This window comes from Tamandua tetradactyla, chromosome 18 (assembly GCF_023851605.1).
Source record: "Tamandua tetradactyla isolate mTamTet1 chromosome 18, mTamTet1.pri, whole genome shotgun sequence".
NCBI lineage: Eukaryota > Metazoa > Chordata > Mammalia > Pilosa > Myrmecophagidae > Tamandua > Tamandua tetradactyla.
Window position 1 is genome coordinate 62298315 of NC_135344.1, and position 27368 is coordinate 62325682.

General features: G+C 36.7%; 2 protein-coding genes across 11 annotated transcripts in view; one reads left to right on the plus strand and one right to left on the minus strand.

Annotated features, from left to right (window-relative positions):
- ESCO1 (establishment of sister chromatid cohesion N-acetyltransferase 1) overlaps nt 1–11632 on the plus strand; it is an 84513-nt gene extending 72881 nt beyond the window's left edge. For all 4 annotated transcript variants that reach the window (XM_077135836.1, XM_077135835.1, XM_077135839.1 and 1 more), the window contains exon 11: nt 10441–11632. In XM_077135836.1, the coding sequence (XP_076991951.1) occupies nt 10441–10588 (148 nt within the window). In that variant the 3' untranslated portion in view covers nt 10589–11632. The remainder of the gene's footprint in view (nt 1–10440) is intronic.
- A 1286-nt stretch (nt 11633–12918) lies between these two features.
- Nucleotides 12919–27368, minus strand: part of GREB1L (GREB1 like retinoic acid receptor coactivator) — a 353788-nt gene continuing 339338 nt past the window's right edge. For 5 of the 7 annotated variants that reach the window (XM_077135830.1, XM_077135828.1, XM_077135832.1 and 2 more), the window contains exons 27-34: nt 25973–26134; nt 25635–25839; nt 23927–24092; nt 22541–22768; nt 21270–21411; nt 20227–20427; nt 18307–18445; nt 12922–17231 (exon numbers count right to left, since the gene is read on the minus strand). In XM_077135830.1, the coding sequence (XP_076991945.1) occupies nt 17068–17231; nt 18307–18445; nt 20227–20427; nt 21270–21411; nt 22541–22768; nt 23927–24092; nt 25635–25839; nt 25973–26134 (1407 nt within the window). In that variant the 3' untranslated portion in view covers nt 12922–17067. Of the gene's footprint in view, nt 17232–18306; nt 18446–20226; nt 20428–21269; nt 21412–22540; nt 22769–23926; nt 24093–25634; nt 25840–25972; nt 26135–27368 lie in introns of all 7 variants that reach the window. The other 2 variants (XM_077135834.1, XM_077135833.1) reach the window with 2 other exon arrangements.

The following is a 27368-nucleotide window of genomic DNA, read 5'->3' on the forward strand; positions in this document are numbered from 1 at the left end:
ATTGAGGAGGTTAAATTCATTAAATGTAGGTTTTAGCGTAGTCTGTTTTGTTTATTCATGGAATCTGTTTTCTGTTATTGTCGTACATGAGATCCTATTGCTCTGAGGATCTTAGCGCTTAATATGGATCTGGTGGTCTATCTCCCTTAGTTTATAAATGAGTAACAATCTGTGTCCTTTTCATGACAGATACGTTTTTGGTTCTTTAAGAACTAAATGCCTGGAAAATGCATCCTCTTAAAAGGGAGGGTATTGCTGTTCCAGTGACTCTTATAGATTTAGGTCTTATGATAATCATAAGGTAGTTCTATTTTATAAAATAATAAAGTCTGTACAGTCCTTGTATTTGCTATATGTGGTAATGAAATTTCCACCATAAGCTTCTTATTAAAAATACACAGGGTTTCTGTTTTTTGCATTTATTTTTCCTTCCTGTGTGGTCCTTCTAATTATTAGTGCCCCTAGCACTCTCTATTAAGGTTACAATATCAAAAGTCTACTAAAAGGCTATATCCTGGATAAATTTTTTAAATTACAGCTTTATTGAGAATATAATTCATATACCATAAAGTTCACCTATTTAAAGTGTACATTTCCATGGATTTTAGTTATGTATGAGGCTGTACAACCATCACTGCTATCTAATTTTAGGGCTTTCCCATCATCCCCCAAAGAAACTCCATATCTATTAGCAGTCACTCCTAATTTCTCCCTTCCCATCTCCCTCTCCTCCCCTGCCCCCAGCAACCACTAATGTACTTTCTGTCTCAGTGGATTTGCCTATTCTGGACATGGCTTGTAAATGGAATCATATAATTATGTGGCCTCTTGTGATTGGTTTCTTTTACTGGTTTTCAGGTTTCACCCATTGCTTTCATTCTTCTTTATTGCCAAATAATGTTCCATTTTGTGGCTATACCATATTTATTTATCCATCAGTTGATGGGCATTTATGTGTTTTCTACTTTTTGGCTATTATGAATAATGCTGCTCTGAATATTTGTATACAAATTTTTGTGGGGACATTGGTTTTCTTTTCTCTGGGGTCTACACCTGTGAATAGAATTTCTGGGTCATATGATAACTGTGTTTAACCATTTCAGAAACTATCAAACTGTTTTCCAAAGCGGTACTATTTTATGTTTCCACCAGCAAAGTATTGCAGGATCCAGTATCTCCACATCCTTACCAACACTTGTTATTTTCTTTTTAATTTTAGCCATCATTGTAGGTTTTGTGGTATCTCATTGTGGTTTTGATTCGCATTTCCTTAATAAATTATGATTTTGAGGGTATTTTACACCTTGTCGGCTATATATAGATATAGATATAGCCGACAAGGTGTAAAATATAAAAAGGTGTAAAAATATAAAAAGATATATATGTATCTTCTTTGCAGAAATGTCTATTCAGATCCTTTGCCCATTTTTAAATTGGGTTATTTTTCTTTTTATTGTTGATTTGCAATAGTTCTTTATATTCGGTATGCACATTCCTTATGATTTGTTTTGCTGATACTTGCTCCCATTACATGCATGGTTCTTGATGGGTGTTTTTTGAGGCACAAAGTTTGAAATTTTGATGGGGTCCAATTTATATATTCTTTTTTTCTGTCATTGAAATTTTGATGTCATAGCTAAGAAACCATTGTGTAATCTAAGGTCATGAAGATTTATGTTTATATTTTCTTCTAAGACTTTATAATTTTAGTCCTTACATTTAGATCTTTGATCTATTTTGAACTATTTTTTAAAGCAGTTTTTTTTTTTTAATATATAAATTCACATACCATGCAATCCATCTAAAGTGTACAAAGTAGTCTTCTGGTATATTCACAGAGCTGTTCTTTCATCACCACAGTCAGTTCTAGAACATTTTCACTTACAAGAGGGCTTACTATACTATACAGTCCCATGTTTCAGCCTCTGGCTTTCTTTCAAGTGACATACCCAACCCTAAACTTTTCCTTTCAGCCATAATTGCACTCAAATATAATCGCTGTTAATTACACTCACTATAACGTGCTACCATTATCTCTATCCATTTCCAAGCATTTACAATCAATTTCATTACATGCTTATAACAAATAAAGCATCAGCTCCCCATCCTCTGCCCTCATTCTATCTTCTGTTGATCTATATACTAGATATTAACATAATAAATTTGCTTAGTTATATTTAGTTCCTATTAATGAGGTCATATCATAATTGACCTTTTGTATCAGATTTATTTCACTCCATATAATGTCCTCAAGGTTCATCCATGTTGTTGCATGGTTCTTACAGCGGCATAATATTCCATCATATGTATATATCGCACATTTTGTTTATCCATTCAAATCAGTTGATGGACACTTGGGCTGTTTCCCTCTTTTGGCAATTGTGAATAATGCTGCTATGAACGTTGGTGTGTAAATGTCTGTTGATGTCCCTACCTTCAGTCCTTCTGAGTATATACCTAGTAGCAGAATATCCGGATCATATGGCAGTTCTATATTTAGCTTCTTGAGGTCTTTTACAGCAGATGTGCCTTTCTCCGTTCCCACCACCAATGAATAAATATTCCTGTTTCTCCACATCTCTCCAACACTTGTTGTTTTCCCTTTTTTTTTTTCAGTAGTGCCCATTCTAGTAGGTGTGAAATGATTTCTCATTATGGTTTTGACTTGCATTTCTCTAATAGCTGGAGATGTTGAGCATTGTTTCATGTCCTTTTTAGGCATTTTTATTTCTACTTTAGAAAAATATCTATTCAAGTCTTGTGCCCATTTTTTTAATTGGGCTGTTTGTCTTTATTGTTGAGTTGTAGGATTTTAAAAAATAACATTCTGGATATCAAACTCTTATTGGAAATGTGGTTTCCAAATATTTTCTCCCATTGAGTTGGCTGCTTTTTCATCCTCTTGACAGGGGCCATTGAAGCACAAAAGTGTTCAATTCTGAGGAGATTCCATTTATCTAATTTTTTTCTTTTGTTGCTTTTGCTTTGGATGTGAGATTTAAGAAATTACCCCCAACTCAGGATTTTCAAGATGCGTCCCCACATTTTCTTCTAGAAGTTTTGTGATTCTGGCTTTTACATTTAGGTCTTTGGTCCATATTGAGTTAATTTTTGAATAAGGTGTGAGATAGGGTCCACTTTCATTCTTTTGAATGTGGATATCCAGTTCTCCCAGCACCATTTGTTGAGGAGACTGTTCTGTCCCAGTTGGGTGGACTTGGCATCCTTGTCAGATGTGCTGGTTTGAAATGATGTATGTACCCTAGAAAAGCGATATTTTAATCCTAATCCCATTTTGTAAAGGCAGCCGTTTCTTCTAATCTCTATTCAGTATTGTATGTTTGAAACTGTAATTAGATAATCTCCCTAGAGATGTGATCTAACAAGAGTGATTGTTAAACTAGATTAGGGGAGATTTGTCTCCACCCATTTGGGTGGGTCTTGATTAGTTTCTGAAGTCCTATAAAAGAGGAAACATTTTGAAGAGATTCAGAGAGAGCAGAGCAGAACAACATAGCCATGAGAAGCAGAGTCCACCAGCCAGCAACCTTTCGAGATGAAGAAGAAAAACGCCTCCCAGGCAGCTTCATGAAACGGGAAGCCAGGAGAAGAAGCTAACAGATGATGATGTGTTCACCATGTACCCTTCCAGATGAGAGAGAAAGAGAAATGCTGACTGTGTTTGACATGTGCCCTTCCACTTGAGAGAGAAACCTTGAACTTCATTGGCGTTCTTGAACCAAGATATCTTTCCCTGGATGCCTTAGATTGGACATTTCTATAGAGTTGTTTAATTGGACATTTTCTTGGCCTTAGAACTGTAAACTAGCAACTTATTAAATTCCCCTTTTAAAAGCCATTCTGTTTCTGGTATATTGCATTCTGGCAGCTAGCAAACTAGAACATAAAGAAATCAATTGATCATAGATATGAGGGTCTGTTTCCGAACTCTCGATTCATTCTACTGGTCAGTATGTCTACTTTTATTCCAGTACCATGCTGTTGCTACCACTGTAGCTTTGTAAATATGCTTTCAAGTCAGAAAGTGAGAGTCTTCCGACTTTATTTTTCTTTTTTAAGATTTTTTTGGCTATTTGGGACCCCTTAACCATCTAAATAAATTTGCTGTTGGACTTTTCCAATTCTGAAAAGTAGGCTGTTGGAATTTTGAGTGGGGTTATGTTGAATCTATTCATCAGTTGGGTAGAATTGACATCTTAGTGATTATTTAGTGTTCCAATCCATGAACAAAGAATGTCCTTTCATTTATTTAAGTCTTCTTTGATTTTTTTTAGCAATGTTTTGTAGTTCTTGAATATTGGTTCTTTACATCTTGGTTAAGTTTATTCCTAGATATTTAATTCTTTTAGTTTCTATTGTAAATGGATTTTTCCCCTGATTTCCTCCTCAAATTGCTCATTACTAGTGTATAGAATATTCTTGATCTTTGCATGTTAATCTTCTATCCTGCCATTTTCTATACTCGTTTATTAGCTGTAATAGCTTTGTTGTAGATTTTTCAGGACCTGCTAGGTATAGGATCATATCATTTACAAATAGTGAAAGTTTTATTTCTTCCTTTCCAACTAGGATGCCTTTTATTTCTGTTTCTTACCTAATTGCTCTTGCTAGAACTTCCAGCACAATGTTGAATAATTGGTAGCAGTGAGCATCCTTGTCTTATTCCAGATCTCTGCAGGAAAACTTCCAGTCTTTTACCATTCAGAACAGTGTTAGGTGTAGGTTTTTCATGTATGCCCTTTATCATATTGAGGAAGTTTCCCATTCTTATCTTTCAGAGTGTTCTTATCAAGAAAAGATGCTGGATTTTGTCACATGCCTTTTCTGCATAAACTGAGATGATAATATGGATCTTCTCCTTCAATTTATTAATTTAGTGCATTACATTAATTTTTCTCTTGTGTTGCACCACCCTTGCAAACCTGGAATGAAGGCCAGTTAATCATGGTGTATAATTTGTTTTAACTTTTTTATTGTGGAGATAACATATAAACAAAGAAAAAAAGCAATAGTTTTCAAAGCATGCCTCAACAAGAAGTCACAGGACAGATTCCAGAGTTTGTCATGGGCTACCACACAATCCTTTCAGATATTTCCTTCTAGGTGCTGTAGAATATAGGAGGCTAGAAGGCTTAAATATTTTTTTTTTATCATCACAATTGACGTTTTTCCTTTCTTTCTTTCCTGTGAAAAATAACATATATACAAAAAAGCAATAAATTTCAAAACACTGTACCACAATTAGTTGTAGAACATATTTCAGAGTTTGAGGTGGGTTACATTTCCACTAAGGAATAATTCTTTAAATGTGCAGTTGAATTTAATTTGTGAGTATTTTGTTGAGGATTTTTGCATCTGTGTTCACTAGAGCGATTGGTTTGTAATTTTCTTTTCTTGCAGTATCTTTACTGGCCTTGGTATTAGGTTGATGTTGGCTTTGTAGAATAGGGAGCTTTCCCTCCTCTTCAGTTTTTTTGAAGAATTTGAGCAGGATTGGTATTAATTCTTCTTGGAATGATTAGTAGAATTCACTTGTAAAACCCTCTGGTCCTGGACTTTTATTTGTTCGTAGGTTTTTGATGACTGTTTCAATCTCTTTACTTGTGATAGGTTTGTTTATGTCTTCTATTCCTTCTGGAGTCATTGTACTAGGTTGTTTGTGTTTTTCTAGAAAATTGTCCATTGAAGTTGTCTAGTTTGTTGGCATAAAGTTGTTCATACTATCCTCTTACGATCTTTTTTATTTCTATGGGGTCAGTAGTAATGTCCCCTCTCATTTCTGATACAATTTACTTTCATCTTCTCTTTTTGTCAGTCTATCTAAGAGCTTGTCAATTTTATTAATCTCAAAGAATCGATTTTTTGGTTTTGTTGATTCTATTGTCCTTTTGTTCTCAATTTCATTTATTTCTGCTCTAATATTTATTTCCTTCCTTCTGCTTGCTTTGGGATTAGTTTGCTGTTCTTTTTCTAGTTCCTCCACGGATGTATTTGATTTTAGTTCTTTCTTCCTTTTTAATGTAAATAATTGGGCTACAGATTTCCCTCTCAGTACTGCCTTCACTCCATCCCATAAGTTTTGATATCTTGTTTTTGTTTTCATTGCTTCAAGAAATTTATTGACTTCATGCAATTTCTTCTTTACCCCCTACTGATTGTTTAAGAGCATGTTGTTCAACCTCCATAACTGTGCATTTTCCATTCTTCCTCCTTTTGTTGATTTCCAGCTTTATTCCTTTCTGATCAGAGAAAGTGCAATCTTTTTGTATATTGAGACCTATTTTTTGACATAATGTGTGGTCTGTCCTGGAGAATGATACATTATCACTTGAGAAGAATGTTTATTCTGCTGCTTTCAGGTGCTTTGTTCTGCATGTTTGTTAGGTCTAGTTCATTTGAGATTATTCAAGTTCTTTTTTTTCTTATTGATCCTCTGTCTAGATATTTTATTGATGTGAGTGGTATATTGAAGTCTCCAACAATTATTGTAGAGACGTCGATTTCTGCCTTCAATTTTGCTAGTGTTTGCCTCATGTATTTTGGGGCACCCTGGTTAGGTGCATATAAATTTATGATTGTTATTTCTTCTTGGTGGATTGTCCCTGTTAATATGTAATGTCCCTCTTTGTCTCTTATAACAGGTTTTCAATTAAAGTCTGTTTTGTCTTATATTAGTATAGCTACCCCAACTATTTTTTTAGACTGTTTGCGTGGAATATTTTTTTCCATCCTTTCACTTACAACCTATTTGTATTCTTGGGTCTAAGTTGAGTCTCTTGTAGATAGCATATAATGCTTCATATTTTTTTTCCCTCCATTCTGCCTGTGTCCTTTGATTTGGGAGTTTAATCCATTAACATTCAGTGTTATTGCTGTAATAACAGTACTTAATTCAACCATTTTATCTATAGGCTTTTTTTATATGTCATATCTTATTTTTATCTCTTTTTACCCTTTAGTTACCTTTACTGATAATGCTTTTCTAAACTCTCCTCTAAGCCTCTGTCCTGTCTTTTCCTTTGCAGGACTCCCTTTACTATTTCTTGTAGGACAGGTCTCTGGTTAAGGAACTCTCTGAGCTTTAGCTTATCTGTGAATATCTTAAGCCGTTCTTCATTTTTGAAGGACCATTTTGCTGGATAGAGAATTCTTGGCTGGCAGTCTTTTCTTTCAGTGTCTTAAATCATATTACTGCCTTCTTACCTACATGGTTTCTGATGAGAAAAAGGCACTTTTCGCTTTCTGCTTTCTTTATCTTTGGCACTTGATGTTCTGTTTAGTATGTGTCTTGTAGTAGGTCTGCTCTTATTTGGTGTGAAGTATATTGCACTTCTTGGACATGGATATTGCCTTTCATAAGACTTGGAAAGTTCTTGGCCATTATTTCCTCAGATGGTCTTTCTTCCCACTTTCCCTTTGTCTTTTTCTTCTGGCACACCCATGATGTGAATGTTGCTGTGCTTTTTGTTACTCAGTTTTCCCCATTGATTACTCTATCTGTTCTTTTCTGTTTGAATTCAGATGCTCTGTCTTCTAGCTTCCTGATCTTTTCTTCTGCCTCTTCAGAGTTCTGCTGTTGTGTGCCTCTAGTGTATTTTTAATTTCATCTATTATGGTTTCATTTCCTTAAGATTATTAATTTGTAGACTTAAAAATTCCTCTTATGCTCACCCAGTGTCTTCTTAATAACCTTTATCTCTTTAGCTGTCTACTTGAATTAATTTAGATTTGTTTGACCATCTTTGATTAATTCCAAATTCTGTATGTCTGCTAATATTTTTATTTGCTCCTTTCACTGGGTATCTTCCTTAATATGGCTTGTAGTTTTTCCTGATATCTGGGCATCAGATTATCTTAAGTGATTTTTTTTCTGAAAGTTGGATTCTCTCTTGTCAAAGATTTTCCGTTCATTGACTTTGTATTAATGCTCTTATTGGTTTGTCAGTTTTACCCAACCAGGGTTGGCCAGGGACCCATGAAGAGAGCACACACAGTTCCACAGTGCCCTAGGGAAAGGGTCTGGTAAAGATGTCATAAAGTCTTTAATTCCGCTCCCTGGGCCTGCTTTCTTGGTTTGCCCAGCATTTGGCCTTCACTCAAAAGCCTATTACATGTCTTTCTGGAGGTGTGCTTTCTTCACCTGAAAGCAGATGATGCTCTTCAACAGGCTATTCCCCTCAGTCCTCAGAAGGCAGACTCTCCTTAGCTCCTTGTGGGATCCAGACAATGGCATAGCAGCACCGGGCTGTTGAAACCGTAGGTCCTAAGAGTCCAAATTTGCCAGCTGTTTTAGTTAGTAAGCTGTCAGAATGTGATATACCAGAAATGGAATGGTTTTTAAAAAGGAGAATTTATTAAGTTGCAAGTTTATAGTTCTAAGGCCATGAAAACATCCAAATTAAGACATCCAGGGAAAGATACCTTGGTTCAGGAAGCTGATGATATTCAGGGTTTCTCTCTCAGCTGGAAAGGCACATGGCGAAGTTTGCTAGCTTTCTCCTCATTTTATAAGGCTTCCCTGGGGGGTGTTTTTCTTCTGTTCCAAGGTCTCTAGCTCTATGGGCTCTCTTGGTTCTGGTGGCTCCAAAGCTTTTTCAAAATGCTTCCCTCTTAAAGGACTCAAATAAGCAACCCCACCTTGAATGGGTGGAGACACATCTCCACGGAAACCATCTAATCAAAAGTTACCACCCACAATTGGGTGGATCACATCTCCATGGAAACAATCAGAAAGGTCCTACCCAGCAATATTGAATGAAGATTAAAGGACATGGCTTTTCTGGGGTACATAATAGCTTCAAACTGGCACACCAGCCAAAAGTTGGAACAGCGCTAGACCGTGCCCCACCCTGTTCTTATGAAGGTGAACCTCTGCGGCCCTGTCAATCTGTAGCCACCCACCAGACAGGGACTGAATATCCTGAAGCTTTCTACCCCCAAGAATGGTGGATGGGTACTAGCTGGGGTTACTCAGTAATCTCTCACCGTTGCTTCTCTGTCTCCTCATCTGGAACTTTCTTGGGTGTTGCACAGCACTCCCCCTGATCTCCAGAATCCCAGAAGCATTGAACAGTTTCTGCCTGTCCCCTAGTTGTTTTTCTGGGAGAAAAGTGAGCCCAGCTTTTCCCTAATCAGCAGTCTTGGGTTTGGGTGTTCAGTTTCAATCTTTTGTATGTAGACATCCAGGTTTCCGATAACTATTTATTGAAAAGACTAGTTTTTATCCATTGAATGGTCTTGACACCCTTGTCAAAAACCAATTGACCATTAATATGATAGGGTTTAAATCTGGATTCTCAAATCTATCTGTTGGTCTGTATGTCTATTCATATACCCATTGTCCCATTCTCATTATGTAGCTTTGTAGTATGTTTTGAAATGAGGAAGTTTGAGTCCCCCAACTTTGCTCTTAATTTTCAAGATTGTTTTGGCTATTTGGTATCTTTGTGTTTCCACATGAACTTTAGGATCAGCTTGTAAATTTTGGCAAAGCCACCTGTGGATCAATTTGAGGTTATTGCCTCTTAAACAATATTAAGTCTTCTGAGCCATAAACCTGAAAAGGCTTTCCATTTATTTCTGTATTCCTTAATATCTTTCAAGAATATTTTGTAGTTTCAGTGTATGCATTTTGCACTCCTTTTGTTAAATTTATTCCTAAGTATTTTATTCTTTTTTAATTGTTTTCTGAATTTCAGTTTTGGATTGTTCATTGTTAGCATATTAGAAATCCAGTTGATATTTTTTTTTGCATGGGCAGGCACCAGGTAGTGAACCTGGGTCTCCGGCATGGCAGGTGAGAATTCTGCCTGCTGAGCCACCATGGCCCACCCTACAATTGATTTGTAAATATTGATCTTGTGTCCTCTGTAACCTTGCAGTACTCCTTTATTAACTCTAATATTTTCTTTTTTATAAAAAAATTTGTGTATTCCTTAGTGTTTTCCATACACAAGTTCATGTCAACTACAGGAATGACAAGAATCTTCCTTTCAAATCTGGGTGCTTTTATTTTTTTTTCTTGTCTAATTGCCCAGGCTAGAACTTCTAGTACAATGTTAAATAGGAGTGGTAAGGGTAGTAGACATTCTTGTTTAGTTCCTGATCTTAGGGGGAAGTATCCAGTCTTTCACTAGTAACTTTGATGCTAGTTGATGCTTTTTATCATGTTCTATACTAGTTGCTGAGTATTTTTATCACGAAGAAGGGGTATTGGGTAAATGTTTTTAAAACCATTGTTGCTTTTATAAAATATTTTGACTTTAGTACATGAGTATTTTAGATAGTTATTTTCAACAATTTTTTGAATATACCTTTCTAGTGAAAAATGTATGATAGTTTTTCCCACTTTTATAATGATTAGAAATATTAATTTACCCTTCCATATTTTCCTCCTCTCCCCTTCCCTTTTTTTAATAGGAGTAACTTTATATATGGCTCATATTTGAGTAAAGAAGAAATTGCTTTCTCAGATCCTACTCCTGATGGAAAACTGTTTGCAACACAGTACTGTGGGACTGGTCAGTTTCTGGTTTATAATTTTATTAATGGACAGAATAACACCTAAAACAGATTCTTGCCTACAGTACTAGAAGACATCTACTGAAGAGAATGGATTGGTTGCTGACTTTAACCAGGAACTAGGGCCATTTTTATTACAATGAACTCAGGACTGGCAACAACCATAAGGTTGTTCCATTTTCATAGAATTGAAACAATGCAGTAATAGCTTATTATTGTTTTGTTTTTTAAAGAAGATATTTTATTATCTTTTACAGAAATTTATGATTAATGTATTTTATCTATAGTTTCAGACATGTTTACATGCAGCAGATAATTGTTCATAGTGGACTGAAAACTAATGCAAGGACTATGGTCTCAGTGATAAGTATATTTTGAAGTTCTTAATATGGAAATATACCAGTGTAGTTTGGTACTGTATTTTTTATATTGATCTTCTGATACCAGTTATAGGTTTAAAGATTGTATTTTCATAGAGCGGAAACCAATGTTTTTGAGTTTATTCAAGGGGGGTGCAATATTAGGTGTTCAGAAAACTGAAACTAATTCATAGAAGGTCAGAGGTATACTTTAGAGGAACCTCCATGGAAAAGGAAAGCTCCAAATAAGCAGGAAGAATTTGGAATATTGAGCTATTTCTTCCATTTCGCTTTCTTATTCTTAATAGCAGGAAGCAGTGGAAAATGGATAAATAATTGGGGCTCTCCTCCTTGGAGAGCTATAGATTACTAGAATTAGGAAGGGTCTGCAGCGGTCATTATTCTTTCATTCTGGTTCCACGTTTTTAAATAAATGGCAACCCAACACACTTAGCCTGTTAACAAATCCCAAAGAGGTATATGAGAACCTATGGAACAGTTGCAAGCTAAACATGGATGACTTGGTATCTGCTTTCTTATTCCTCAGATATACTGCACTGAGTATATGCCCTCATTACTGGACTTCATTTTGATACTTGTCTATCCTTCATAGTGCCCTCTACTTTTAAAGGGTTTATATGTCGATAAACTGCTGTGGCCTTTTATGACCTGTACATAATGTAGAATAAAATAATAAAGTTCTTGATAGCTTTTTCTAAGTGACAAATGTACTAACTAAAATAATGGTGAAAAGTGTGGTGTCATTTGTGCTTTTTCAGGGTGTTTCTTAGGTTTGATACCTTGAAATATGATTAAAACACTGCTTCTTAAAGATAGCTATCACTAGATTGCTCTGTCAGCAGCAACTCAACTGAACTTTTTATCTCCAGTAGACAAAATAATCTTTTCTGTTTAAGAAATTGGTAGTTATCTGGTCTTTCAAAGAATTAATAAAGGGCCATAGCTCAAGAATCAAATACCACTATCATTTAACTTTGATTATTTTTATGAGCTGAAATGCTCTCTCCTCTAAAAAATGGCTAAAATTTCAGCTCTTAAGATTAGTAGGTATATATTTTATCACTCTATAGATGTATGCTTGCATTATTTGTAGAGTAGCATAAGGAACCTATAACCTTTATATGGGTGAAATGGTGAAAGCATTGGAAACATTTCCTTCTGACTCATCATGATGGTCCAGCTTTAGACTTTACCATTTATTTCGCTTTAGGTTTGAGACTTGTCTAATAACCCCTGGTTCTCATTGTTTGCCTGACAGATGCCATGATTTTTTAAAACATGATGAAATTTGGGGGTATGTTGATTTCATTATACAGACCTAATTTCCATATAAACCATAGTATGCTTCTTTCACTGGTAAGCCAGACTCTGGTTTTAAGGAGTGGTGGAGAGTATATATGGATTGGTTGGTTTAAATGTTACCATTCTGGAAAAAAAACATTTATTTTCATCTTTATTTTGAAGATACAGACCCTCAAGTTTTATAGGCTAGGTATTCTCTAAGAAAAGTATTATTAATAATGCCTAACATAAGTTTTTGTGATGTGCAAGACCTATGTTAAGTGCTGCATCATTTTATTTAATCATCTATATGACAGCTCTTTGAGGTAGGGTTTGCAAATGAGGAATCTGAAACTTGAGGACAATTAAGAGACTACTCTGGCAGTCTATGAGAAAGATGTTGAAACGCTGAACTAAATCTGTGGATGAAGATATGGAAAGTGATAAACCTCGGAGAGTTACAATTATGGAATTGATAGGACTTGATAACTGACCTAAGAAGAATCATGGGAAAAAATCAAGGTAGTTGGGAATCTCGGTTTGGGTAGCTAAGTTGATTGAGAAGGGAAGACAACAGAATTAGACCGGGAGGATTAGATGGGGGAGGATGAGCTTAGTTTTGGTTAAGATTTTAAGTTGCTTACAGAATTTCCAAGTGGAGACAATCGCTTGGAGTTAGAATTTGAGTTTAAAATGATCAAATTTATGAGTTTAGTTATTTAAAGGTTTAGAAAATATATTGTTTTGTAAAATGGGAAAAGGTGGAAGAGAGTTGTGAGGAACTCCTTCATTGAAGAGTAAACTGAAAAGGCATGGTACAAGGTAAGGGAAACCTGAGGAGAGGAGTAGAAACGAAGGGAAGAGTTAAGACTTAAAGAATGGTCAACACCGTCATACTGCATTTGAAGACTGGGGAGGCACAGGTGACATTAAGAAAAGAAGAGAGTTTCTATGGAGTGGTGGAGGCAGCAGTGAACATGGTGAGTATACACATTAATGAACATGGTAAGTATACACATTAATGGCCACACACTTCAAAAGAGGTTGATTATATAATTGCTGGTTATATAAAAGTTGGCTATAAATTTTTTGTCAGCTGCTTTGTCAAATAGATGTTGGTTCCTAAAGAAAAAAAAAGTCTAGTAAATAGATTTTAGGAACCATTAAATTTTATGGGGAATTCAGTGATGACTAAGACGCGAATGGCCCATGTCTTCATGGCCCATGCAATGGTTTTAGTTTATTTTGCAATAATTACAAATATCAATATCTTTATTTAAGTTCATAACATATAAGGATGAACTTTGTGTATCTACTAAAAGCTTGACTATCTTAACGTCATTGACTACAACAGACATGCAGTGCTATTTTAATTGTTCTTGCTTAAACTTTGCATGACTGCCCAGTTGGGAGTCTTAACTCTGCATAGGAACACAGCCATATTCCTACCTAGACATATTCCATCAGGGGTTTAGATTGCCAAAATTGATTTCTGAGGTAGTGACTACATCTTCTACCTTTTCTTATGGCTCTTGGGTCTTCTGGTGAAAAAAAGGGAATATATAGTGGAACTTTTGTAGTGTCTACTTTACCATAAAATCTGGCTTAAATATTTATTGCGCCTCCTGTGGGTAAAGGCCAGGCCCTCTGGTTTAGAAAGAGTGTTTCTATGGGTTCTATCTCAATATCTTCTTTTTTAACCACTTTTTACATATTTGAAAGGCATTTTTCTGGAACAAAGCTATTTCTACACAAAAGTTGGTAAACTTACAGTTTGGAAATAAGTTGGAGGTTGTCAGTATTCACCTTATATCATAACATAGCTCTGGCAACCCATAGTTCTGTTTCTGACAAGGACACCAAAGTCTGAGTATAACTGCTGTCTATAAAGGATTTTATTGGAGATGTACTATGAAAATTTCTAACATTTCTTTAATAATCGTTTCAGAATCTGTTATCCATGTTTATGGAGGAATCTGCAAATGGGCATGGTCTATACAGTATTTTATGTTTCTATCTCCTTTTATAAGCCACAGATTTTCATTCAACAAATATCTGTTTAGTGCTTTCCTTGGACTATTTTTCAGGACACTAGAATCTTAGAATTGATAGGACCCTCGATGTCATCCATCCTGATATGTGGGGTTATAGCCTTTCTTAAACTTTCCCAGAGTCATGGAGCGCATTCCATTTTTTTAGCATTCCAGAAAGTTAATTTAAAGAAATTAAACTATTTTTTTCTTCTAGGTGGGAGGGGAATTTTAATACATTTACCAAATTAAAGGACAGTAACATACTATAGACACAACTTAAGACAATTTAAAATCATAAACAAAATGTGAGGTAGACTGACTAGTGAAATTCACCAAATTTTGGTTAAGAAAATGTTACAATAATAAAGTAACACAGGTACCCCCCCTTTTCTAAAATTCACAAAAAGCAATTGCATAAATTACAGCCAAAAGGTTTGAATACAATTCTCATTTTTAGTTTACATTCAGTATTAACCTGTGTGAACTGTCACACATGCCAAGATTCAACAGGTCTATAGTTAAATTATGCTGGTCTATTTAATACATTCATACCACATCAGTGTTCTAAGGGATGGCAAGGCTTAAAGCTGAACACACCAAAATATATATTAACAAATCATGGTGTCCCGTGCTTGTGCAATTTTAATCCTTAACGGAGAAGGACCTAATATTCTCTAAAAAATTATACTGATAAGGTGATATTAAATGATACAAACCTTAGTAAGACAGGCTTTGAAAAGAACAGGCAGGTCAATTTGAATTTCTCCATCATCAGAATGATGGTCTGATTTTGGCTTTAATCTGGCATTTCTCTTCCAAAGAGTTAAGTAGTACTTAAGAAGTCATAATCATTTGAATTTTCAGAGTGCAGCTCTAAGTATTATACAATAACAGCATCTAAACTAACTACCTTAAAACATGTTCTTTAGACTATAAAGTCGAAGCCAGAAGAAACCCAAGAGGCCATCTGCTCCAGGTAAAACTGTTTTAGAATTGGATCAAGTATTTATTTGCCCTATAAAGTTATGGGAATATTGCACAAACAGTGGGTTAATTGATATGGTCCACCTTAGGCCCTTCAATAAAACAGGAACAGTTGAAATACATTCATATCTAAACCAATGTCCTTCAAAGTGTACCTCTTTGCCAAAAATTCTGCTGTACTAAAGTTAAGGAGTATTTTAAAAGTATATATAGGGAAGGTCCTCTTTGAAGGACAATTAAAAAATTGGGTTAAAAGGAATTGTTCATTTCAAAATACATTTAAAGTATCATAATTAGCTATATTAAAACCGAAAGATCTGTGAGCCATTTTCAGACTAATACATTCCATCTTTTCACTAGCTGTAAACTCCTTGTTATCACAAGATTAATAAAGCTACTTAACACTATTTGTTCTAAGTAAATGCAGGCTTAGTAGGCCCTTTTCAGTAGTTTCAGGTTATGAACAAGTCATAGATTCAAGTAAAATGGCCATTTTAAGTGGGGATAAGTGATACCTGTGGGCTCATGAGAAAACACAGGATTGTTTACTGATGAGAACTAGAGTAATTTAAGAATGAACTTCCCATAGACTTAGTTCTGGATGTTTTAAAAATTCTTTTTTTTTTTTTTTGATTAAAATATATGGTGAGAAATCTGTAGAAATTTATGCTTCCTACTGTTGACTTTGGAAAACACCCCTGCTAAGTTTAATGAGTCAGAAAGACTCTTAATGGAATCTTCCTTACTTATCAGAAAAGAATCACTAGTAGGATTAAATAAAAACAGTTCTCACTTCTTTCTGTGACCCTATTTCCTGGTTCCCATTTCAGCAATTTCTGTGTTGCTCTCAGTGTAAGGCAACTAATAGTCCTTGTATGTTTCAAAGTAAGCTGTGCTTGAGTCCCTCCTAAAAGGAAACAAACTAGGTCCATTCCACACAAAACATCAATCTGACATTTAGCTTTGCTGATGCCAACTTCTTAATTCCAACCACCCAGAGTGGGTGTTGGCTATCTGCTGAAAACTGTTAATTGGCTCAGCTACAGGTTCTCCTTGCACAAGATTAATCACGGTTCTGAATTCTCATAGTCATGGTGTGCTTAAAGGCTGGACACATTTTTAAAGATTTGAATGGGAAAAGCAAAGGGATTAAACTAGGAGAAGCTGCATAACACACACAATGCCTGCTCTGCATTTACTGATTTGTTTGTTCAGTTTAAATAGTAAACTTTTAACTCCTGTGGAAATTTTGCCAAGTTTCAATACATAAAAGATTATAAATCTTAAACTAACACTGCACAGAGACAGACATACCTACTACTTTTTTTTAAATACAAATATCTCTACATTCTATCATTTCAGACCCCTGAGTAATGCTGTACCAAAGTACAGATTTGAAGAGAAACTGAGGATTCGGGCCTCAACATTAATCTTCAATTCCCACACCAATGGTGTGAGTCTCATGTAACACATTCAGGCTAGCTAATGCTGAAAGTCAGTTTTCCCCCTAACATAGCATAGTAGAAAAAACAATGCAAACTCCATCTTCGTTCTCCAAAGTATATCCTCTTTAGGATCCTGTGGGCAGGCCATATCCTTTGTCATTGCATAACTTCCTAGGGTGGAGTTAACCTGAATTCAAGGTCCTGTCATTGGAACTAAAGAAGAGTGATGCCCCCAAAGAGTTGGGTCATATTTAGGGAGTTCTTTGGAGAATAGACAAATATGTTGCACTTTGCTCCGCAGTGATTGTACTTGGAAAAAAAAAAAAAAAAACCATCCCAAGTAATTGTTTCTGCCCCACCCCACCTGGGCATTTCTTTGCTATTTTTGGTCTCTTTAAACGATCATACATGGCGACCAGTAAGAAAGTAGAGAGGCTTGTCATCACTGCTGTTAGCAGTTTGAAACTCGTCCCGGAGGCGGAATTGCCATTCATCTTCTAGCTCTAAGCGGACAATGGTTTGGCGTAAGGAGCTTCTATCTTGGCAGATGACACACAGGGTAGCACCTTCAAAAAAAAGGCAGGAAGAAATGTATTCTAGGCTCAAGGACTGAAGTTACAAAGAATCCGCTTACCATTTCTCTGGTTATAGTCCCTAAGCTAACACACCTGGAAATCATTATATAGGTAAATAACCTACTAGAATGGTTTATTTTATTATTTATTTTGTTTGTATAAGTACTGCAAGATATATATATATATTTTAAATTAAAAGTATAAAGTGAAACATCTCCCAATCACAATTTCTTTTTCCGTGGTAACTGACGTTAGAACATTTCTTGTGTGTTCTTCTAAGCAGAATTTCTTGACCTCAGTACTACTGAACCAGATTATTCTTTGTTGTGGGAAGCTGTCCTGTGCCTTGTAGGATCTTTAACAGCATCTCTGGCTTCTACCTGCTAGATGCCAGTAGTACCCCCAAAGTGTAACAACTGAAAGTATCCCTTGGGGGGTGAGGACAAATTTGCCCCACCCCTTGCTCTTGGTTGAGAACCACTGCACCAGAGGTACTTTATACATATACAAGTAAATGCACAATTTCCCCTGTTCTCATAAAAATGGTAGCATGTTGTGTGCAATATTCTGAATCTTAACCTTTTTTCACCAACCTCAAAGGTCAGCTTATTAATATTTCTGAAGTTTAACCTGCAGTTTGTTCTTAGCCAATTCTGATTCTTTCTGTGGTGCATACCTACTGAAGCAACTTCAGCTTCTGTACCAGAATCATAACTAAAATGTCAGGGGATGCAGTTAAACCAACTTGCTGCAGTTGATTCTTGACCCAGTAATATGTTTTTATATTCAAATTACTAGAGAATATGTATAGTTATGTTATGTATAGTAATTAATCTGATTTTTATTAAAACTAGATTATATGAGAAACATTACTTCTTGCATTGCACCATTCCTTTCTAAAGTTAGTAATGGCCAAAGCCCATTTAATATGGTTACACATCTGGTTATTCGTCCACATGTTTAGTAATAGAAAACAATTACTTAATCGATTTTTATAGTTTTACCAACGTATTTTGTTTAGTGAGAACCAATAGCATTCACAAACAATATTTTAAAGTTGATTTACCTTTTAGAAACTTGAATTTCTTCAGAAGATCAGCACCTACAAAAGAGTCACAGAGGTACAAGAGGAGTCCACTGAAAAGCACCCCTTCACAACTGACATTGCTGGAGTGCGGTCTGGAGCTGACATAGCAGATGGCCACCTGGAATCATTAAACAGAAATAGCACTTTCATTTCAAAAGCAAGCACAATGTCTGCACTTTAGCCACATGAACCAATGTCCTCCTTTTATCTTTCTATTTCAGGGTAAGCTAAAGAGATGAAATTTTTCAGTTTTGACTTAAATGGATAGGTTATATAATCATTGCTCCTCTTTTATGTAGTTGGCCAAGTTTTAACCTGGTTAAAGCTTCTCTTCTCATAATAAAGGACTGTTAAGAGAGAAATTACTAGAAAGAAACCAAAGAAGTCTCTCTACCTCGGATCCTGTAAAAAAACAAACAAAAAATTGCCTTCCACAGAAAGGCATATTTAGAAAAGATTAGATGCTTCAATTACCTTATTGATGAGAATGAAAAAAATATTTTGAATCAGCTTTTTCTTTAGATATATGTAAATTTTCAACTAGAGGCTTAAAATAATACATGAATTTTAATATTTAGCTCTATACGGCTTTTTAAATTTTTATAAAGTTATGAAAATAACTATAAAAATTACAGGGAAGTAGATAAAACAGTTGGGAGATTTAAAAGAGTTAAAACAGTAGAATGGGTAAATCCACTGGTGAGGTTGCCTGGGTTAAAATACTAGTTCCTTCATTTAGTGGCCATGTGGTACTGTTTAATTTACTTGATGTCACTGTACCTCAGTTTCCTCATCTTCATCTCTGTAAAGTAGAGATAAACAACAGTACCTGTTTTGTAAGGCTGTTTTGGAATTTAATTAATGTAAACCAGTTGTTGATAAGCATTTAATAAATACTGGGTAGCATTAGTAGCAGTAGTAGTGTGATTGTGTATCTAATAACAAGAGCTCTGTACTCTGGGGTAGGAATTGGGAGGCCTGGGTTAGAAACATAACTTAAATAGATATCATAAGAGGTGTTGTTATATATCTGATGACTTTCAACGTTCCTTCTTCCTCTAAAATTGTACAGTTCACATTCTAACCCACAGTTAGGTTACTAAAACATAAAAATGACAATGTAAAATTAAGTGTTTGCACTGATGAAATTGAATACGGTTGGTTCTCTTTATACCTAGTCTTTACTTTTAAAAATGTTTTTAAGGAGAATATATTACTTTAATGAATAGAATGGGATGGAATTTAAAAAAAACTCCTAATTCTAAGGGAAAGCTCAATGGCAGAAACTCTTAAGTCCTGAAGCATCTGTGGTCAGAAATCTGGAGGTACAACTGGCAGTTAAAAAGACAAAAGTAAAATTGGTGAAGAACTGGAAAGAGAGAGAAAGAAACAATAGGGAGGGGAAAAATGAGAAACCAGGAAACAGTAGAAGAGAGAGAAGCCCAGAGTTAAGAAGCTGAGAAATGACAGCTATAAAGGTTTCAGGTGGTCCTCACTGATTTGTTTAGCAATCATTCCACTCCTCTTAATAGGTAAGAGATTGTGTGTCATTGGAGAAATCATAGTTTTGTGGCAGAAGCATTAGCCATCTAATTTACAATACAGTCTGATAAATGTTATGACACCTAGGAGGAAGCAGCTGCTTAGGTCTCAGGCCAGCAGGGTAAGCTCAGAGAGCTGCCATATGAGTTAAGCTATGAGTGTTCACTGACTTATTTTTGAGAGTTGAAATAGGTCTGGGAGGTACAAACGACATCACATTTTGCGTGCACCTTTACATAAATGAGTGTATCACAGGCTCCTTTTTGTTTCCATTTTAAGCTTTCTAACAAGAGCTAAAATGGAAAAACAATGAATGGAAGCTGGGAAGAGCAGTACTGAGCCCTCTTTCCCCTTTACCTCAGGTCCAACGTTAAGGTAGCAGTCGATGGCCAATACGGGACTCTTGAAGTTCTGGATGCCTTTGGGGAAGAGTTTGTATGAGGCGTGCTGAAGGAACTTCTCCAGGAGAAACTGGGCAGGGGCTGCCAGTAATGTGTGTTCACTGTCTGGAGCACAGACATACTGAAGGGGCAGGATGGGTGCTAAGCTCTCTGACACCTGAAATCAGAGCCAAGGTTATCATTGAAAACAGTGTCTGATGCTGGTTGAAATGGGCAAGGAAACCGTGTATTCCATCCTAAGAATCTCCCATATTAGTGGTAGCACAGTGTCGGATGCTAGGCTCAGATATGAGTCATCTGTTGATCCTGGAATTTTTTTCTCTGGAATGGTATGCTAGGATTTAACACAAGATGTACACAGAAAGGGCAGGAGAAGGAAGAAAAGTAAAGTAGGCTTTTTTGAAAGTCACTGCACGTGACAAATAATTACGAGTTCCAAGAGGACACTTTTTACAATCTTGCTGGGTATGTGGGTTAAATCACATCCCATTCTAAACAAAACAAAACAAAACAAAAAAACGGCAGAGAGGTTTCACGAACTGTAAGTTATTAGATAGCAGAAAATTTCTTAAACAGAAAAGCACAGGCCAATGGAATACATTATTCAAAGGTTTTGACCTGCCTTTTTTTTTTAATCTGGCAAAGGACCCAGACAAACATCTTGATTTATATTTCTCTTTTAAATATAAAAGTGCATTACATTTAAAAGTGTAAAAATGTAAAGTTTGCCATCTTGAAACTAAAGCTTTGATGGAGTCATTAAGCTTTAAATCTAAAGGAACAATTTTATTGAATTGTCAAAACTTAGGTTTTGGCTCTAGATGAGTCCTCATTGAAGGAAATGAGACTTTGCAGATTTGACATTAAGAACTGACTCCCTTGTGTTGCTTCACTCTCCAGTCAAAATGAAAAGCTCTTAATAATAGTACCTAATAATAGATATCAATAAGAAATCACTGTGCTTATTTTCATCTGTAGAACCAAGCATGCAAAGCTTACCATGATCTTAGGTTTAATGACAAAATCCCTTTGCCCTCCAACCTGGACATATTTCTTCATGAGACTGAAGTTATTAAAACGGCAGATAAGCAGGCCGCTACTGTTTGTTCTCAGGTTAAAGTCTACATCTTCACAGAAATACCTAAATGATAACAACAATAGATTTATTTTGTGGCCTATTATTTTTCTACCATGATAATGACATAGTGAATATACGTGGCAGACATTAGGAGATAGCCTAATATGGAAGTGATTTTTCTCTAATCCAGTTAAACACAGCACTAGCTTGTCTTCAACCTTGCCCTCATGGAGCTGGCCCTCCTAACATTGACCTGTGAAAACCTTCATTTCTGCATTAGTTCTGTTAAAGACAGGAGGCAGTAAGGTGATTTTTGTCCCACTGGGATTTAAGGCATTCCTAAACTGCAGTAGGACCATACATTCTATATCCTTTTGAAAGATAGAAATGGTGAGTTGCTCCCAGTTTTAAGATCCTGGCTACAAAACAGGAGGAGACACCTGCCAGATTAAAACACAGAAGTGAAAACCACAGCTATTCTAATAGCCACAGGGTTGGGGGTTAGCATGAGACTGTATTGTCCCAGAAATTCTTCCTTGGTCTTCTCAGAACTTCCAGGTATATGGACATTATTCAGGAGGCAAGGCCTGCTCTTTTCCATCTGTTGGCTTTCTCTTACAGGATCCAGATCTTTGGTTCTACTTGCGTTTCTGAAAATTAATTTCTTTACAAGTTCTAAGGGTTTAGTCTTACATGTTTATGTGTTTACACACTGATTTGTGTTGATTCAATAGCTGTTGTGCCTGTTAGTTCTTGTTGAAAAGTGAGATGGCTAAAGTATGCTTTCTGAACATTTCATCTTGTAACACCTATTCTTAGGGTTTAGGCCAGTTTAAAGGTTAGTGAAGAAGCACATTGGGGCTTGTGCTGCCCCCTTTCTCCTTGTCCATATAAATAGTTTTTCATCTTCTCAAAGACACTGAGACAAAAGAATAAAAACATTACAGACTAGAGATGTTTGAGGGAGACAGTGCCAAGGCTGTGTTTCACATTTAAAAAGAAAAAATGCACCTCTCTTCATTGGTTCTAACTCTCTGAGTTTCTACTCAGATTGTCAATTTGAAAATATAAACAAATAGAAATCATTCCTTTTTGTTTTTGTTTTTTGATACACAGCCAGTGGCTAAGAATTCAATGCCATTTTCAAAGCCGTAGATTCCAAGATTACTTGTATCTGTTAGGTATGGCTTACCTGTTGAAGTCATACTGTACATTCTGGGTCAAGTCTATGTTGAGGAGGATGAAGTCATGCACGTGGCACCTAGAGAATTGAGTCTTTAGACTCTGAGAATTCAGCTTGCTGCTCCACTTCTGTATGCCCAGGATTGCATAGTGGACAATTTTTGGTGTAGCTTCAATATGCTGCAAGACACTCTTCAATGACACGTTCTTACTAGACACTCCTGCTTCCATGGGCTGGCTATGAAATGTAAAGCTTATATGATGTCAATCAATATTACTAAAGGGTCAACACTACTGCTTTCAGTATACAGTATTAATATCTGTAAAGGATGTAATTAGCTGATTTACTTTGCATTGGTCTGGAATGAAGAAGGATGTCAAACCTGTTTTTTACTGCTATTTACCACTGCTAACTTAAGGGAATGCTTTTTAGGAGTGGGACTTACCCCTTTAAGGCAGAGAAGGAAATCCACCTCGCGTTTCAAAAAGTGAAAAATAAATAAGGAGTTACCAAAGAAGGTAGCCAGAGAAGAGAAACACAAAAGTATACTTCTTAATAGAACATATGGAATAAAAATAAATAATAGGGGGAATGAATGTTAAAATAAATTTAGTTTGAAATGCTAGTGGTCAATGAAAGGGAGGGGTAAGGGGTATGGTATGTATAAATTTTTTCTGTTTTTATTTCTTTTTCTGAATAGATGCAAATGTTCCAAGAAATGATCATGATGATGAATATGCAACTATGTGCTGATAGTGTGAATTACTGATTATGTATGTAGAATGGAATGATCAAAAGTTAAGAATGTTTATGTTTGGTGTTTTATGGTTTTTTTTTTTTTTAAAGTATACTTCCTAGTTCTGGGAATTATGGTATAGGAATATTTGAAAACTTCACTGGCTTCAAATCCAAAGTGGAGAAGAGAATACAGGGAACCATGCCGCTTTTCCCTTCCCCTGGCATTATAATGTCTCTGAATATCCCCTAGGAGGGCAGCACTGCCCTAGGATGTGAACCACTGATTCTGGCCCAAGCATAATTTTGTGGTTAAAGAACTGAGGATAGAGAAATGAAATGACCTTCCCTATTCACTCAGTTAAAAAGCAGAGCTGGGGCAAAAACCCAGGTCACTGTTTCAGATGCCAGTGCTCTTTCCAAAAACACATAGTGTCTTTCAACAAACAGAAATCATCTAGGGAATTTAATGGCGTACTAAATATCTAAATAAATTCTTAAGGCACCAGAAAGTCCTAGTGAGAGTAGTTCCATGAAAGACTGTTTCCCTTTGGAAAGCTGTACCTCTCAATTCTCTGTGCATAGCTGCAGCTAAGAAAAATTATCTTCTCTACAGCACTGTATCATACTCCCCCAGAACTGCTCTGGAAACATCATTACCTGGTCTGCTCTTGAATACTGTGAATGTTCCACAGTACACATGAGTCATCCATCACAACAATGAAGGGCCAGACGCACTGGCGTTTAACTCCCAGCTCCTCGAGGCGGTTTCTCTCCAGTTCTAGGTTGTGATAGGACAATTCCTTAATGAGGAACCTGGCAGCACCTGAAAGGCAAAGTAACCATGCTATACATCATGTCACTCAGGCTAGGCCCTGGCCCCACAATCTCTACAAGGGCAAGCCTAGTCACATGGAGATCATGCAGGCTGAGTTCAGAATTGAGGTTCTCAAACTTCATGTACAGAAGAATTATCAAGTCCCTTTTAAGATGTGGATTCCTGGAGCCCATCACCAGATTCAACTGAGATTTGGTGAGGGGCCAGGAACCAAAGATGTCTTTGATGCAGGCAATTCACTTTGAGAAGTACTGGAAGAACCTATTTTCCTTGATGTGACAAAGGATGCCACGTGTAGGAAGAGCATTATCTTTGATAAGCTGCTTAAAGCCATCACAAGGCTCTCAGTCTGGAGCAGCCATGAGCATGTACTGTGGTAGGGAGTAGACCAGGTGGAGATGAAAGGGTGTGCCACTTCCAAAAATGCTTCCCTTGCTTTAGACTTTAGGAAATAGGCAACAGCTTCTTCTCTGAAGATTTGGGAAACTGGCAGCATTTCCCTAGGCCTGCTTTTTGCAATAGTCGGTAAGTGCCTAGTGCTTACCTGAGTTTGAATCTTGGTCCCACCACTTAACTGGTAGTGTGAACATTAGCAGGCTAACTTCCTTGGACTGTAAGGGGAAGCAATCCTCTGCCATCTCACAAGGCTGTTGTGCTCAGAATTGTGTCTCACACAATACATGTGCAATAAGCGCTAGCTATTATTAAAATAGTCATCACTAGAAATTAGCCAAGTTTTATGATTGGGCCACCTTACAAAAGCAATCCAGTTTCTGAAAATATTTTAATCCCACATTAGGTTAAGGTTTTAAGGACTGGAAACTAGAACAAAAGAGACAGAAAGGGTGAAGGAAAGAGAGACAGGGAGAGGGGAAAACAGAAGGAAAGTAGGGAAGAACAGAAAGTAAGACCCTGGAGAGGATCAAGCAGTAGATTTGGAAAAAAGGTCTCATCTACTGCTCTCTCCAGCTTGAAACTGAATCTTATTACTTCCCTCTGAAGTAAGAATTAGCAACTCTTGATCCTCAACCCTTCTGAGATTCTGTACTGAGGTAGGTGCCCACAAAAGCCAAAGGGAAAAATTATTTAGAATTAATAGTGCAAGAAGTGAATTTAGAAGTGTCCTGCCCCAAGTTAGGTAAATGACGTAGTTACTAGATAACTCCAGCACCTCCCCCTTAGCTCTGTCACCCACTCATTTGGTAAATCAACTCACTGCTCTTAACTCTCATGGGGAAAAATAGGAAGGACTTCTTACAAGCACCTTTAAGATGACTCCCATAAGCAAGCCCTTCCCAGGGTACTCAGTACATCCACCAGTAACTTCTTTAGCTATGGGCCCTCAGAGGAAAAAACTGCATGTAAGGGAAAAGGAAATCTAGAATTCAAAGAGAAGTCAAGAGACCTCTGGTCAGGGGTGGAGGAAGGACAACTTCCCAGAGGCAGGGGAACCTTGGAAAGTTTCATGCCAGAGGGATGGAGCTCAGTTTATCTTCTCAGCCCTTCTCCCCATTCCGGCAGGCCCCTTACCCACGCCTGCATTATTGAACATGCCGGGAAGCACCAGCATGATGTGGTTGGGCCAGTACTTGCGGTACAGCGGCATCTCATATTCTTTGACTACCAAAAGGTGTAGGTGGCTGATGCCCTCCATGGCGTGGAAAAGATTTAGGAGTCCATGCTCATGGCGACCACTGGAAGGAGTGAAAATAGGGCTCTTGACTGCATTCAGATTCTGTTGAAAGAAAAAATAAAAACAAAACCAGAAACCAAAAAAGGGAAATTAAAACCTTTAGATACAAGAAACATGGAGAACCTGGTCCATTACCTGATGCCTGTGAGTCCCGTGTCCAGATAACATCACCCACCTTGTCTGAAACCAGGGGTAGCCGCATGCTTTCCAGGTGTTTGCCCTGCTTGCTGAAGACGAAATAACTCTCTTTGGATTTGGGAATGATGAAATAGAGCTGAACTTCTTCTCCCAGCATAGAGGAAGAGAATGTGAATGCATGAAGGGTCGAGTCAGACATCTACACTTGCAAAGAAGAAAAGAAAGGAATGCAAACTCATGGTTTTCCAAAGTTCCAGAGCACTCCTTAGGTGGATGCTAAGAAAGGCAAACTAACATGAACTTACAATGCCACCATACCTCAAAGTCATGAGTACATCTCATGGATTGGAAACATAAACATTGCATCGTTCAATAGCTGCCCCTGAAATGAGAACCAACCATCCTCCCCCAGGGATTCTTGCCATGGCAGAGAACTCTTTAGCTGTTTGACCTGGGCTTTGCATTCCTAATGTTTTTAGTAACACAGCTGCTCATCTCGTACAAAAGTCACATATACCTATGGGATGTCCTGCTGTGTACGTGGGTCAGGCCATGTGAACTGTATCCTTCTAAATAAAATATCAGGACTGACATCATTAAAATGCTTTTTGATGTTTTAGAACTAGATAGAGGTGGTGGTGGCACAATATTGTAATTATAGTAAATACCACTGAATTGTTCACTTTAAAATGGTTATGTGAATTTCACCTCAAAATTTATAAAGTATTTAAAAAAAAAAAAGCCTTATGGCTGCATCTTTCCTGGCTACATTGGAAGCTGAAGAAGTTTGAGTAAGTCATTTACCCAGAACTCTGGCTTCAGGGACAGACCTTTTGACTCATCTAAGCCAAATATAAATCTAACCTATTTTTAAAGATGCCAGGTACTTCACATGCTTTCTCAGAACCCATCTCAGTGAATAATTGTATAATAAGGTTTTACATGTTTCATAATACAATGTTATCCTTTCATTAGGCCAAATATCAATTTATCAGCAGCAACTAACATTCAGGTTAGCTTACCAATAGTTTCAACCTAAACATTACCTTTCATAGAAGAATAATATAGTTAATTTTTTCCCTAAATTCTAGTTCATTCTGTTTCACAAGTGTGGGAATGTGCTACTTAGTGAGTACTGTAATCACCAGACCAGGTAATGATGTTTCCAAAGCAGTTCTGGGGGTGGGGAGTGGGGTGGGAATGACACATTGCTGTAAGGGAAGATACATTCATTGACTGCAGCTACACATGGAATTGGGTAAGAGAGGTACAGCTTTCCAGAGGGAAATCTTCCATCGTACCAAGAAAACAAATTGGACAGAAAAGGTCATTAGAAGGGAAGAATAATTCAATTCAGTTTTTTACTGTATCCATTCTAATACCCATCTGTATTTCATGATGAAACGTGGGCATAGGAAGGGTGTAGACCTGCT